Source organism: Pelobates fuscus, chromosome 2 (genome assembly GCF_036172605.1).
Source record: "Pelobates fuscus isolate aPelFus1 chromosome 2, aPelFus1.pri, whole genome shotgun sequence".
Taxonomy (NCBI): Eukaryota; Metazoa; Chordata; class Amphibia; order Anura; family Pelobatidae; genus Pelobates; species Pelobates fuscus.
The window spans coordinates 256,405,511-256,422,271 of NC_086318.1; the positions used below are offsets into that span (position 1 = coordinate 256,405,511).

At 36.0% G+C, this 16,761-nt stretch overlaps 1 protein-coding gene across 1 annotated transcript in view; it reads right to left on the reverse strand.

Annotated features, from left to right (window-relative positions):
- The window catches only part of LOC134586282 (deleted in malignant brain tumors 1 protein-like), a 178,199-nt gene that overhangs the window by 83,936 nt on the left and 77,502 nt on the right, over positions 1-16,761 (reverse strand). The window contains exons 8-9 of the mRNA XM_063441769.1: positions 16,277-16,591; positions 3,743-3,899 (exon numbers count right to left, since the gene is read on the reverse strand). Coding sequence (XP_063297839.1) covers positions 3,743-3,899; positions 16,277-16,591 — 472 coding nt within the window. The remainder of the gene's footprint in view (positions 1-3,742; positions 3,900-16,276; positions 16,592-16,761) is intronic.

Here is a 16,761-nt window from a genome sequence, read left to right on the forward strand (position 1 = left end):
CCAAGAATTGAAAACCTCTCACGGAGAGGAACCTGCTTTATATCCCATAAGCGGGGATTAAACCGCTGTACGCACTTCACTCCAGAGCTGGACATTAGCTCTGGTAAATGTGAGTTTTATACTATTATTTTTCACGCCTATACCTGAATTTTACGTACTACACCATTGGTTGTTCCTTGTTCCTTTTTATCTTTCATATCAAGTGATACCACTACACAAGTAGAAGACCTCAACATCCAAGGACACTTGTAAGGACATAATAGCTGGACTAATTCTCTCCTTTTTTGTTTAACCATTGGATTTTATATTTGTGCGCAGCCTTTTTTATTGTATTTATTTAAGTGACTGAAGGGGTTTTCACCCCTTCAGCAACTGGGGATTGGGAGGTGGGAGGGAGAGGGAACCTCCAGTGCCAGGAAAACGGATTGTTTTCCTGGCACTGGAGATTCCCTTTAAAGAATAGCACTTTCCCCTCCCAGTAACCAGATGACACATAGTTCTGGGAGTACAAGCTGAAATCCTTTAATGGCAGCCACAACTGGCCTTATATGCATGTCCCCATGCAAGGGGCACTCCCCCCTGGACCTGAGAGTAAACCACAGTAGGAACAAATACATAATTATATTGTCTCTCAGGTCCAGGACACTCCCAAACAAAATCAGATAATCCCTCCTCTGTACCTGGGAAATAATTGGATCAATGACTGTACTAATCAATTATCTCCAAGCACAGACAAAACATACTTTTTCTAAAACACCCCAAAAGTACCCTAAAAATACATAAAACCCCACAAAAGTTACATCTCCTGATATCCCTGATCTGGGTGACCAACATATCCAAAAATCACCATGAGCAGTTTATAGGTTCAGGAATTTCATGTAAGTCATTTGTTTGACCGACCACCAGCATGGTCCCATGCACAAACAGTTCGGTAGAATCTGAGGTAGCGGTTGGTCCAGTTTTGTAGTTTAAAAATGATCAAACTACCGAACATAGTCAATGGTTTCACCCTGGAGCTTGTTCCCCTTGTTCAGACGAACGATTCCACCAAACAGTGCCTTTGTAACTTGTGTAGAACCGAACGCAGGTGATGATGGAAGCCTAGCGGTGTTCGTTAGTTTCTGTGTCCGATTTGAGTTCCATGAGATTCATGCCCAAACATCCCTGCCAACAAGATGGCTGCCACCTCAAGGTCATCCATAGGAATTGTGGCCACTCAGACGAACATTTAGAACAGCGCAGTGGAGATTGTTACAAAGTATCAATTAGGCTTAACAAGCTCCAGGGTGGTCTACAGTTGTGCAGCTGTTCGGTTCCAGAACCCTATAGTTCAAATACACGAATGAAGGCATCTACATTATATTTCACAGGGTCCATAGTCTGTGGGTAGGAGGCTGGCAAGCAGGCTCCTCCAGGAACTCGTGGCAAACTTATTTGAAAAGGGGAGTTTGTCACACTCCCTTCATTAGCATTAACACTAACACTACTAAATATTCTATTGATAAGTCAAAAAAACTGCACAATAACTTTCACCATCAAACACTGCTCACTGAACCCTCAACTGTCACATATAGCTCCCTTCAATGCCACAACAATGCCCAATGAACAGAATTGATCGTGCACCAAGGCTAAATGTGAGTGACACTAAGTGTTAGTTTACAGCCATTCAGGAGTTCACACTGGCATAGGCTGGAATAGTTGATCACACTCAGTAGAGCTATAGACCATTTGGTGGAACCATATGTAGCAGACTTCATTTCATTATGTTCGGTTGTCCATAACCCCTTGTTTGTCTCCCGAAAGATTGGTGTGTGGTCCCTTGTTATGCCCCAGTGAACACTGACCTCCCCTGGCTGTTAACCTGTCATGATTTCCACTATCATTAATTACCGATCAGGCCCCACCTATGTTTCTGATGTCATCAATTCCAGTGTTAAAAAGGAAGCTGCAGGTGATATCAGGTGCTCAATCAATTTGCCACTTTGATACTTGCTACTGTGTTGCTATCTGCTGAGAGAGCTCCTTATTATGATTACCTGTGTACCGAACCTCTCTGGCTTGATCGTGACTATTTGACTTCTCCATTCCCAGACGTCAAATTTACTATATTAGAAGTTTTTAATTAAGTAGTTAACTTGTTTATTTATTTCTAAAAGAAGACTTGACATTTTGCTATTTATTAATTGAAGTCAAATTGACTATATTAGAAGTTTTTAATTAAGGAGTTACCTTGTTTATTTATTTCTGCTAAACGCTCTTTTCTTTGAAGCAATACTAAGCAAGATTGCCATGGCTTATACATTATTATTTCCAATTGTTATTGCTGCAGAATATTGCCAAAGTTAAATTACTTAATTTCAATAAATAATATTTTCTTAAAGTGACAGTATCACATTTATTTATTAATTTGCAGTGGAATTCCAAATTAAGTTTTTCTAAAGTATCACATAACCACAAATTAACGACTAGACACCTTTGTTTGAGTGCTTTCCCTGGATAGCCGACATTCATAACCGAACGCACGTGGTCCGGTGAATGGCGGCCATTTTGTCTCCCAAACGCAGGCAGCGCTACTTGGTTGTCGAATGCCTGGAACAGATTTCTGCCTCACGTCTCCGTGAACCCAGGCAAAGATGGTACCGCTGCCTGTCCAATTTCCTGACCACCTATACGAATGACGGTCGGGAGATAGCTTCTACCGAAAAGGGGGAGTATTTGCTCCAAAGCAGCCAGGGGTTCGCACAGGATCCCCCAAAAGTCGACCAGCCATTCTGCCCAATTCTCTGGAACTGTTTTAGGCCCTTCTGGGCAGTCGTTCAAAACTTTGTTCAACAATAACAAAAATCACATTCCCAAATAGCCCCGATCTCAGTGCACAACATATCCCAAAATCACTCAGTTCGGGGCTATTCGGGAATATGATTTTTTGGGGGTTTCTGTACTGTTTTCATGTATTTGTGGGGTATATTAAAATATAAGTTTCTGTATTTGAGAGATAATTGAATTATCCTAATTGGAACTCAATTATCTCTCAAACACAAAGGCTCTTCGGAAAGAAAACCTTGTATTCTTGATTTAGAAACCCCATACTAGGAGCAATGCATAAAAGCCGTGTGTCGCAGAAATAAAGTTATTTGTACTCCCAGAACTGCGTGTTGTCCAGTTGCTGGGGAGGAGGTGATCCAGCAGAGGAAAGTCCCTGCCAGGACAAGGGCTCTGCTATCCCATACCCAATATATAGTTCCCAAAACAGCAGAGAGGGACATGTGTGTGTCACTTATACTGGAGCAATTGCTAGAAGCAACTTTCTGAAAAAAGCTGCATCAAGTAATGCAAAAACATCAACATGATAAAACTGAGAAAATGTTTGATAGAACAGTCAGGTTGCTGCTCCTACAGATCTGTTCTAGAGAGGTTTTATGATGAAGGCCCAATAGATAGTTGCAGCTCCAGTGGAGTGTGTAGTAATTCTCTCTAGAGAAAGTTTTTTCTGCTCAAACAATTGTGCCCCTGCTGAGTTTAGACAATAATCCCCACTATTTGGTTCAACTTGCCGCTAATCCCAGACAAGTGTTGGAAACACCTTGCTGCGACTCCCAGATACTCTGGGTGATGACCCTCACCCGTTTCATTCAGTTCAACTTCCTGAAACGTCTTTTGTTTTCTACTAATTAGTTCAATAGTAAACAAAAAAAGTAATGTCTAGTAAGACCATCCCCACAGATGACTCAAATGAACTCACTTAAATGTTTGAAAAGCCAGCTTCACAATGTATCCCGGGTTGGTCCTGATGTCCCATGTGCATCTTGCATTTGGGGGATAGTTGTTTGGGTATAAAGGACTAGTTATGACACCAGAATGTTGGATTAGGAGCCCTCCACAGCTAGTGTTACTGGGAACTGGAAAAAAAATAACTCATAAATGCTTTGATTAAATATTAGTTAAAATACACATCTTATATGAAGTATGGAGTTGCAAAAATTTAAGAAATATACATGTCAAATAATTTTGAAATTTTATTTAAACTTAAACTATTTTGACAATCTACATAAAGCAAAGTACAAATGATTTAATAAAATGATCCAAAAATAGCAAAGTTAAAGTCTAAGGAGGATTATTCAGAAAACGGGACAATGTGGAAATTATAGAGAATAAAAAAAATGATAAATCATGTCAGCTGTAATCACGCCTACAAATTGCAATTTCCTTGTTAATATTTGCACAGTTAGAGAATTGGTGTATACACCCCTTGGATAATAATTATAACCAATAATTTCCATTGAGTTGTCTCTTAACTAAACTGTGACTTGTGTTTACTTAAAATTATAGACCAGAAAGCAAATGTTGTGAGAAAAAAAAAAATCAGTTTCAGCAGATCTGGGTGTTTTTAGTTTTGCGTTTTAGTTCAAGTTTTACAAGAACGTCCGCTTGCATTTAAAATTATTGTTTTTTCTTCTGTATTTATTAAATATATAGAAAATATAAATTATTTAATAATGTATAAATAAGATAGATAAAAGCAAAATCAAATATTGCTAGTCTATAAATGTCCCCCAGGTGGCCCCATATGAAAATGAATTGATTTCCTAATGCATGATTTTGTATTTTTTGGGAGGCGTATGTCAGTTCAATATTTACTAGCTGGTGCAGAACAAAAAAATACTAAAGAAAAAAAATCCACTCCATGTTTACTAAAAGGTGTGCTGGTTTTATGAGTGTCAGAAAGCCATTTTGTGTCATAAATGCTAAACTTTGTGAAACACCCTGGTAATAATTAGTACAATTCTATAAGAAAATAATATGTATTTATTATTAACCAGCTTTAATTGCTGCTGACAAATAAGTTCATGCATGTTTCCTTGTGCAGTTTAATAGGTACCATTGTCACTAATTGTCACTAGTAAGAACAACAATTCCATTTGTGAACTTCATATATCTTCTGGATAAACTGATCATTTTTTATTTCAACTAGACTATTCCTAGACTGGCAAAGTAAACTTCAAATGTGGATTTATTTTAAATGTTATACCCTGCTTTGTATCATCACTATATTCTAAACACACAAACCACTGTTTTCCTCTAGACGCCAACTACCATCACAAAACAGTATATGGACCCCAAAAGCCATTCCCATATGCATCTACAATCTCTTTCATCTGTACTATTAACTTAATTGTCCGCCTCTCTCTCTCTCTCCCACTCCATAGTAATATCTCTTCAAAAAATATTCACTTTATTTGACTTCAACCTGTTGTCTTGTAGAAATTCCTTGCCCTCCAGTCCCTCATAGACACATACACAATAAGGAAAATATACATTTACTGTATAGGTTCTCTCACTCTGCATTTATGTCGTACAAATGGTGTGTGAGTGACTGTCATGGATTAGCAGAAGTGAGCACAAGCATGAGCCCTCTTCTCAGCAGATGTGAAGCACACATAACATTACACTGTCACCTAATATGGCATGCCTCCTCTTTAAATCAGAATCCTAGAATTATAAAACCTAATTTCATAAGAAAAATATACTGGTTACAATCCGTGGCGAGCCCAAACGTAGATTCTCTTCTAAAAAGAAGCAAGCATCAACAAAGGCAAACCTCTCCAGGGCTGAATTCGCTAAGCCCCAAATGCATGACTACTCAGCTTGTCCTTTTAATATGTTTATAACATAAAAAAAGGCCATTAATAAAATTGCAAAACATGCCAATGTCTCGTGAGGAGAAAAAAAAAATCTATATTACCTGAAGGTGAATTAGGCCAAACTGTTGTAAAAAGAACAAACAAACAAAATAAGCAAAGCTAATTTCATTAAGCTAACATGGTATTAAATTTTTCAGTACAAAAACAGGGTGAATAGATATTCTAATACATTTCAACTGTCTCTTAAAATATACAAAATATAGACAAATAAATCATAAACATCATCTGAAGTCAATTTCAAATATTTTGATTGGAAATGTGTATTGATGCAAAAGTAATCTAGCATTCGGTATAGCAGAGTAATATGGAAAATGCTATCCTGATATCTCAATGTGGTAAGTGTAACCTTTAAAGGGACACCCCATTGCCCAAATACGAAATAAATACATTTCACTGTTTAGTATATATACCCCAAAAGAAAACTTGCATGCATTTAATTATGCTTTTTTTTTTTTTTTTAATTTGGAGTATATCTAAAAACAGCTTGCAAAACCTGCAGTTTTTTGTTTGTTGCCTTTGCAAGCCCTCCCATTCTAACCCAGTCCAGACTTTCTATTGCTGTCCAATCAATGAGAAGTCTTTGCAAGGTAGATGCTCTGGACAATTGCTGCCTCTTGAGTTTAGCTCTACTGAGCTAACCAAACCAGGAAGTAACAGGACCTGCTGTCTGTTTGAAAGCCAACTAAAGTGTAACCAGGTTAATTTATAAAAGCGTACATTTTTATTGAAATCTGCACTTTTTGCAAAAATAAAATAAAAAATAGGGCACATTCTTTACACAAAGCTTTTCAGCAAAAAAAAAAAAGTGCTTTAGGGGTCTGGCGTGTTTATTTAAATTGGGCCGCAGCAATAAATCAGACCATAGCAATTAGAGAGTGACATATCTGAATTATCCAAACAATTGCTAATTATAAAAGTCAGCTATGTTTTCAGTATGCTATGCTCTTAAGGCAGCATCACACCAATTCTTCTGTAACGACTTTTCTAGAGCCTTTAACTCCTGGCTCTAAGGGTAACAAGCAGAGTGCCAATTTTCTTGGGATGGCCTCACCCCAATGTAGATTCTTAAGGGTTCTGATGACTTGATTAAAATGTACATACGATTTATCACAGAAAAAATAAAAACATCTATAGTATAATACAATAATAACACATATGAGAAATTTGGAATGGATCCAACAAGGGATCTAAAGGAAAAGTTTTATAATTTCTTAACAAAGGGCCAGGAAAAGGGTATTCTAAACAAAATCTTACACCAGAAATAAAGTTATGTTTAAGCCAAAAGGTGTTGTATTGCCATAGAAACATTTGCCCATGTTTATTTCTGGTGTAAGATTTATATATCCTTTAGTTTTACACACGTCTTTTCTTTTTTTTTTTTTATTTTGGAAGGAAAATTGCCAATCTGAGGTTTTGTCCTAATTTGCATATTGACTTTACTATCCTTGGAAGCGATTTATATTTACTACCTTTGGACACATCCACCTGTGTCTTTGTTTTTATTATAATTATGCCATTTGTCTCTTTGGTAAACCCTTTTTTCCACCTATTTGGATGTGCAAATATGCTTTCATTATTATAGAGTTGTAGGAATGTAGGCACAACATGAGACACTTGATCTAATCTATACATGTAATAGAATACCCATCCTCTCTACTTTATAACAATTTTATTAACAGTACTTCTACATGTCTGTATTTTTCGATCTATTTGATTCATTTTATTTTTCTTGATTGCTTAATTTGTGTAATTATATTCATTCTCACTTTTTATCAGTAATTTTGTATGTGATTAATTTGTATTACTCTTTTAATAATACATGGACAAGAGAACACCGATATGTATGTAATCCTAAAGAGAAGATGCATACAGTATCGAATATGTTTTAGAATATGTAATCATTCACTGATTAAGCAGGATTGTATTTAAAGACTGCCACCTACAGCCGTTGCACTATCTTGAAAAAGCCCGAGCAAGCGGGCGAAACGCGTTGAAGTGCTATCGGCATCCAGGACGCAGAGGTTTTGATGACGACAGCCTGCTTCTGAAACTGACCACACACAGACACGGTTAAGCTTGTATGCCACACTCCACCCCATCAGCGCTGAGATCGGGCGGGAGTTTTGAACTACCAGAACCAGTGGACGGTAAAACGGCTATTCAGCCTCTGATCCTGTGAAACTTGATTGTGATGTCTTGGAGACAAGTATCACCATTTGCTAATGTATAATCTACACAAGAGCTTCAGTGTATCCATGGATGCTACTTTTTCTACTGCAACATAAGATTAACCCTCCAAAGACTCCAACTCAGAACTTTTGGACCCTTTTGCAAGTTTTAATATATTTCTTTTTGTGTGTATAATCCAACTCATTGTGATATATAGGTGGTTTATTTATATATACACCATTTACCTACAGAGAACAGTGGTTTGCTTTTTCACACATTTACAGATTGCCTAAATGTTAGGCTTTTACATATAGCGCTGACACTTTGTTTATAAATGCTATTTAGAATTTTTTAAGGAATTTTAGTTTGTGTCTAGCTGCTTGAATATATCAGCAACCTATTTTATATTATCTGTTTATTAAGTTTGCGCTCTCCTATCTAAATCAATTTAAACATCTTTAATTTCCCTTATTAATTTTGTAACCCACTTTTGTTAGTGCCATAAAATCCTTCTTTAGAACAGGTGTCAACATTTAAAAGACATATTCAAGATGTAGTCTTTCCATTATATTTTCATCCCAAGAATTAATACTCCTTTTTATACATGAGACTACCTTACTGGCCTTAGCAACTGCTGATTGACATTGCATGTTGGTGCCTCAGTTGTTGTCTATGAAAATTCCCAAATCCTTCCCATGTGTTGTTTTCCCTAATTAACTACCATTTAGGGTGTAAGCTGCTTCTGCATTCTTTACCCCAAAGTGCATAACTTTGCATTTTTCTACCTTAAATAGCATCTGCCAATCCCTCAGCAACAAAGTAATATCCAAATCACATTGTATTAGCTAACCGTGTTTCGTGCCTTCTGCAAATACAAACACATGACTTTTAATGCCTTTTTTCACGATAATTTATAGAAAGGTTAAATAGAAATAGCCCCAGTACAACACCCTGACAGATATTTTTTTATGTTTTTGTGCAGCTTGAAATCTTGGCAAATTTACCAACTCTACCAATTTACAGTACTCAGTCACCCCTAAGGTGTAGGTATCTGGGTCACCCCTAAAGACCCAAAATCAAATACTACAAAAATACCAAAGGATACTGCACTCAAAAAAATAAATAAATAAAAATATTAAATTAAGTGTTAATCGATGCTATGCAATGATAAATGTACATTGCAGTTTTTACAGTAAAGTTCCTGAAGAATAGTCTAGGGATCTGTAATAGGATCTGGTTAGATCCATCTGGGTGAGATCTAACCAGATCCTATTACAGAGTGTTTCTGCTTATATGTTTCTATTATTTTTTCTATTTTTTCACTTTTCTGTTTTTTCACATTCTGCTTTTTTTGTTTTCCATTTTGTCTATTTTTTATGTGATCTACAGCTTCATACTCAGGATTGGGAAAGGATATACGATTCCTAGACTATTATATTAGATGTAGCATTAAATGTAACACAAGGCCCAAAAAAGATGCAGTATTGTCATATACAATTTTTTTTCACAGTACTTATAATATTCATGCATTGGCTAAAAACCATGTTTGACATATTCAAACAGAAATGTGAAATGAGAACATTACTATTTTAAAAACATATAAAATACCCTATTTACATGTGATTGTAAAATACAAAACATAAATTATATAATTACCTGTAGTAGTAGTGTTTGACTGAACTGTAAGAATAAAAAGTTAGTAAAGAAGAAGAGACAATTTATTATTATAATAATTTATGCATAAAGAAATATTCTGAATTTAATTTACAAAGTAGGATTTGGGTTAGGGTGTAAAATATAAATATGAACGTCTTATAACTAGGGATGAACGCCTCTGATTCCCTGTTAATGTATGATTTATGCAACCAGCTTTTCCCTACTTCATACGTCCCAACATTTCAAAAGGCAGAGAGTTACCCTTTAATTTTAGTGCTGTGAGTGAGGGTTGTGGTCTGGGGTGGTGCTGTTCAGAGAAATGTTAGACGACTGACTATTACAATTTTGCAACTAAAATGTGATTTAAAACAAAAGCAATGTATCTCATTCACACAGATCAATTTATAATGGAAAAAAAGAAACATTCAGGCACACCTAATGTTTCTTCTAAAAGGCAGTCTGTATTCAAGGTCTCTACTTCCTTGTTTTAAATATAGACTGTCTTTGAGAAGAATCCGCAGGTGTGCCTGGATAGTTTTTTTTTTCATTTGATGTCTTTAGGGATTGGCCCTCCCTTTCTGGAGCCCCCTGCAGGAATATTCCCCCTTTTTAATATGTGAATTTTACTCTTGTTTTTCTACAGATTGATTTCTAAACACATTTATTGTAGTTTATAGACATACATTACTGTCAGCATTATTGCTGTATATATTGTTCCAATATAAATGCAGATAAAACAAGAATACTTAGATCCTGCAAATGAGGGACATTAGGATATAAAGAAGGGCAGGTGATTTGGACCCACAATTGGGACTGTCCTTCTTAAATAGGGACACTTGGGAGGTATGCTGCTACTTCAACACCAGATTGCCTCTGGCACTAAACTGTGCATCTAATCTGATATTTGCAACTTACATTTTTTTTTTTTCAAAACATTGTTTTTCTGAATTTAGTTCAAGTCAGATCTTTCTGAATATAGCAAGAAAACATTACCATCTTCAATCTAGTAAACAGTGTGAGCTGGTTGGCTACATAAAAACCCTGCAGCTGTCTCATTGTTAATACCGGTTTGCAGTTTGTTTCCAAAATAGTGATTTCATATAAATGTAAAGAGTTTTTTGGCAGGCCTTTTTTTATAGTCCCTTCTTAAAAATGTATTCTTATCTAAGGATTTATTAAATTGATGATTTTTTTTATGTATAGAATATACATGTACAAAGTAACCTTACCTGAAGGTGTTGCAGGGCGAACTGGATGATTAAAAATGTTGCAAAAAATAAAAATAAAAGAATATTTTGTTAGTACAATAATTCAGCATTCAGATGATAACACAGCATGATAATTACACATGGATATATGGCAGTATGGTTAAATGCAATGCTTATTTATGGAACAAGATTAGAAAAAGAATCAGCTAAATATTTTTACATTTATATATTTTCTTTAAAAACTGAAATTGTTAAAAATCCGCTATGATATTTTAGAGCAAATAGCATAAACAAGCAAACCTTTGTATGTTTGTTCAATTTAGCATTCCTCAATTTAGCTATGATATATTCAAAGAAGATAAATACATTATACAAATGTTTTTGTGTCTTCTTGTTGTCTACTCTGCTAATAATTAGCCATTTCAATGGCACGTATGCCAAACTTAGACACGGGCGAGAACTGGGCATACTCTAATGTAGAGTGTCTATTAAGCTCATTATCTAGTTGGAGATAAATATTAGCATTTATCTTTGTAAATTATGTTTATCACTAGATAATAATTATTTTCTTTTAAAAGTATGTTAATCTATAAAATATATTTTTTCTGAAGCATGTTTACAGAAAATGTTGTAGTCCACCACCAGCCCTTCCTTAATATATGGCTTAAAATTTTTGCTATTTTAAACATGACCACTTTTCTTTTGTAATAATTCCAATTTATATTAACAGGGTTATTCACTAAACTCAATTTTTTTGCAAATTAAATACTTCTTAAAAAGAAAGGCAAAAACAGCAGATCTAGAAAAATTATCAGAGTCAGCCATGTGGCAAAAGTGGCCTTGCCACTGTTTTTTGGATGGGCCTGTTTGCCAGCCTGCTACCCTGTGACTATGGCCCTGTGGTGAACTGGGGGTTAGAGATACTGTTTCTGCCTCTTGGACTTCTATTGGAACAGATTTGAACTTTCTAAGTGTCGAAGTGGCCGCTTCGACACTTTCGAACGGTCCGCTTCGACACTTCCGAAATGGCCAGGGTTAAAGCAGCAGGCTATGAGTCCTGGTGCTATGAGCCAATCATGGCCCCTGAGTAGAGAGACCAATAGCATGCCTCAAATTAATGGGTAGCTGGCTCTGAAATATTCATTTTTCAGGAGGGGGTGATTGTGTCACTTTGATCTACTTTTTTCCCTATATTTTTGGCTAATCACCTTTCCCCCAGAAATAGAATATTAGTGTTTATAAACTATTACTAATATTTTTTTCCCACATAAAAAATGGTGCCCCAAGTGCCTCTATGGAAGAGCCTCCTCTCTAAGCAGCAGTACTTCCAACACAGGACATTTGCAATAACCTAAAACATCCCAACTTTGGTCTCTCCCTGCATTTTTACCTTGAGTATGATGTCCTTTATATACGGCACTATTAATACCTAAAATAATCATGACAAGAGGCTGCACATTTTTTAAGTTTAAGAAGTATACAACTGAAGGTAAATTTCTAACCTAATCCTGACAAAATGTATATAAAATACATATACAAAGGGAGAAAGATCTTGGATCCACCATCTCCTATAAACTGTGATGAATCCTCCTAGAGATGTATAAAATGTGTACAGTTCTTTTTTTTTTTTTTTTTTAATAACATTGTCATCATCAATTTCCATATGTAGTGCTATGTTTCTGTCCTTAGAGTGGTAAAATATTATAGATGGAAAAATCTCAGCTGAATTGCCCAACTATATAAAAAAGAAGATCGTATTTACTTGTGTTATGTGATTTACTTTTTTTTTGTCTAAAAAGTTTTATCTAGAACCTTCGGTCCACCGCCAAGTAACACATACTACTAACCAAACAGTCACAATTATTTTCTTTAATAAATGCAATATATGTCACTTATAGTGAATACAAATATCGCTAAAATATAATTTTGCCACACCTTATTAAATTATTACCTGTAGAGATTGCTTCATGAGATGCTGTAAAATAAATATTAAATTGATAATGAAAATGTTGTTCATGATGTTTTACTTGTAAATTTGAGTTCATTGATAAACAACAAAGATTATCCTATAAACACACATGATATTATCCAGTATCAATGCAAAAAACATTGTATCCTATGTAACTCACTACAAGGCACACAAATCACAGCAACATCAGTGGATAATAAAACCACAGTGACAGCAGACACAAATATAGTCATACATATTTTACTCTCCAGTTGTACATACATCAAATAAATATACATAAAAAGGGGAGAAAATAAATCAGTATAGTATATTGAAATTAATGCTTAATATGGAATGTTAAGTAAAACTCACATTTTTCTGAGTGACTTCAATGTAAGCTCAGACAATATAAAGATTTAGATATAAACAACTCCCTGGGACATGGAAGTTCAACCAACATCCTAAACATCAAGGCAGATTGTTGGCTTTAAAGGGACACTATAGTCATCAGAACAAGTACAGCTTAATGTAGTTGTTACAGTCCCTGCAGGCATTTTGCTGTAAACACTGTCTTCAGAGAAAAGGCAGTGTTAACATTAGTGCCTAAGGACACCTCCAGTGGCAGTCACTCAGATGACCACAAGAGATGCTTCCTTTTATAAGCTGCACAATGTTTCATTGATTCAATACATATATATGAGGAGATGCTGATTGGCTAAATTGGTGTTTGGCTTTGCCCCCCAGCCCGCCTCATTGGTTAAGTTCATCAGTTTTTCTGATGTCAACCATGGTGGATTGGGGGCGAAACACTCTTAGCATAGTGCGAGCACCTTCTTTTTGATATTTGCCCCAATCCTGCTGCACTGTCCGGCCACAGTCTACCACGGCCCTCCGGGAAATTTCCCTGTATCTCGGTGGGCCTGTCTGGCACTGAGTTTACCGTATTGTATGCCCTTGTTGGCTTATGTATAGTGGCAATATTGAGAATGAATTAACAAAAGCTGATATGTGTACACGGTTCTTCTTGTGCATCCTAGAGAAGTAACGTATGAGTGGTGTCGAGTTTCATTTCTGGTAGAGCAGTTTAAAAGGATAACCGTGTCTGATTTTAAAGATTTTATTAGTTAAAATGCATTATCTAGCTGGTCAGACGAACTTCTCTATTGTAAATCGTATCATTTATGCTTTCAGGTTACCTTATTATTTGGGTGGGATAAATATTACTAGTGTTGGCAATGCCTCATGTTTTCTTAAAGCCAGTCAACTCCCTTGATGCTGGATAAGTGAGGAGAACAGTGGTGTGCCTTGAGAGCATGGAGAGTTCTCTATATTCAGAGCTGTTATAGCCTGAGCCTAACTTAAAGTAGCTTAGCAAAATGTGAACTTTACTTTATATTCCAAAATATATATTAAAGGGACACTATAGTCACCACAACAACTACAGCTCGATGTAGTTGTTCTGTTGAGTATAATCATTGCCTCCAGGCATTTTCATGCAAACACTGCCTTTTCAGAGAACATTGCCCCTAGGGACACCTCCAAGTGGACACTCCTCAGATGGCCACTTGAGATTCTTCTTAGGGCAGTGCTGCACAGTAGGCAGCACTGCCATTCAGTGTCTCCACGCTCTGCATTGGGACGCTGAATTTTCCTCCTAGAGATGCATTGATTCAATGCATCTATATGAAGGAGTGCTGATTGGCCAAAACTGTATTTGGCCCGCCCCCATCCCACTTACTTGCCGATTTTAGCCAATCCAATGTTAGGGAAATTATTGTATTGACTAAAAATCAGCAATTCTGATGATGTAATCAGGATGCCTTCTGCTCTGCACAATAGTTTTAAGAGGTCAGCAGTTAAGAATAAAAAAAAATCCATAGGCAGGGTGGATAAAATGACTAAAATAGCATTCAAATATGGTAAGATGGCTATACCTTAGCACACTACAAAAAGTAAACTCTAGGATTTGATTACTGGGAAGGGCTCAAACTTTCAAGTCCTAAGTTACTAGCTAGTTGTAAAAGTGAGTTGCCACCATAATTGTGCTTTTGTGCAGTTTTATCAAACTGTCTCAAACATACATATGCATACCTAAACCTACATCCATACACAAAACTTCCCACTCAGTGAACTATAAACACAAATGATTCATTAAAAAGTGTTACCAAATGCCATCTACCCACTCTTACATCGACACCACCCACCCAATCTTTATTACAAATATACACACATTTAACACACTAACTTCCCAACTTCTCTTGCACACACATGCACTACCTATCATGTCTCTTTGATCATCTCATAAAATGAGTCAAGTATATAAATCAGATAACACAATACCATTTACTAGAATGTCTCATAATCAGACTCTTCATGAAAATATAATTAAAACTTTACAACTTAATTAAAAAGGAAAAAGTGAAATATCAGATTGGCATAAGTATTCAGAATATTAAGCTCAGATGGTACTCAAGAGCACATTTTTTTTTAAATACTTAGTAAATGGAAGAAGTATGGAACAACCAGGACTCTTCTTAGAACTGACCACCTGGCCAAACTAAGCTGTAGGGGGACCTTGGAAAGAGAACTGACCAAGAACATGATGTTCACTCTGGGTGAGCTCCAGAGATCAGGCATGGAGATGAGAGAAACTACAACACTCCACCAATCTGGCATTTATCGCAAACTGGTCAGAAAAAAGCATCTCCTAACCCAAGATGCATGAACTATCTCCTGAAAGTATCCCAGACTGTGAGAAACAAGATTCCCTAGTCTAATATAATGAGATTGCAATGTCTGGCCTCAAATTTAAAGAGTCATGTCTTCGGGAAACCAGGCACTGCTCATCACCTACACAATACCATCCCAACAGCATGGTGGTGATAGCATCATGATTATGGGGTGCTTCTCAGCGCAGCAGGAACTAGGAGGCTAGGTCAGAGTTGAGGGAAAGCTGAATGCAGAAAAATACAGTGATATATTACTCACTCAAGTTTACCTTATAAAACCTAAGCACACATCGTCCAACCTGACAGCTTGAGAGGATTTACAGAGATAAATTGCAGAAACTACCCAAATTCAGGTATAAAAAGCTTGTTGTATCATACCCAAAAAGATTTAAGGATGTAATCATTGCCAAATGTGCTTTCAGTAAGAGTGAGAGAGTGAATATGAATTTCAATGTTTTCTATTTAATATATTTGCAATGGTGTAATGGTGCTTTCTTGTTATAATGTATTCAGTGTAGACTGTTGTGAAAAATATATAGTGTAAACAATTGTAGCATAAGGCTGCAAAACAACTAATGAATGAGTCTTACTTTCTGAATGCACTGTATAATCTAATTAGATTTTGCAATGAATTTGTAATTGTTGACAAAAATGTAATACTTGAGGCAGATAAAAGGAATTGTTCATTTCTTTCACCCATAGGATTATTTGGGAGAATAAATGACTAGTTTCCAGTAATCTTTAACCCATGCTGTCGCTGGGTTACATTTAAATGCAATGTATAGATCGTGTTTTCGAACATGTATAATTTATTTTTAATTCAAAATCAATACAAATATTGCCACACATTATATACGTACATACCTGAACAAATGACACCTGCATCCTCCGAGTGAGCACAGTTATGACTTGACCATCCTCTGTGAGAGCACTGTGAAAGGAACTGCTCGTTTCCATTGCAATTTACATCATCCATAATGATGTTTCCAAGGCCTTGTCCAAAATAAGCATTACCTAAAGCTGAAACAGGAGAGCCGCAATCTAACTGCCTACATACTACTTCTGCATTTCTGATGTGCCAGCCATCATCACAAACTGTTCCCCATTCATTCTGATAGTATATCTCAACTCGCCCAGAACAGTTATCCACACCGCCGACAAGACGTATGGGGTAATTTTCTGAAAATATAAAAACAAGACAACAAGAGATGGGTTCTGTTATATTCAGACACTTAACTTATTGTTTAAATACCATTTTTAAATCTTGATTTTATTTTTTGCCTATAATTTCAGTTTTATTAACTTAAATAATTAAAAATGACGTTTTCTTCAATCTTTTACACGACCCT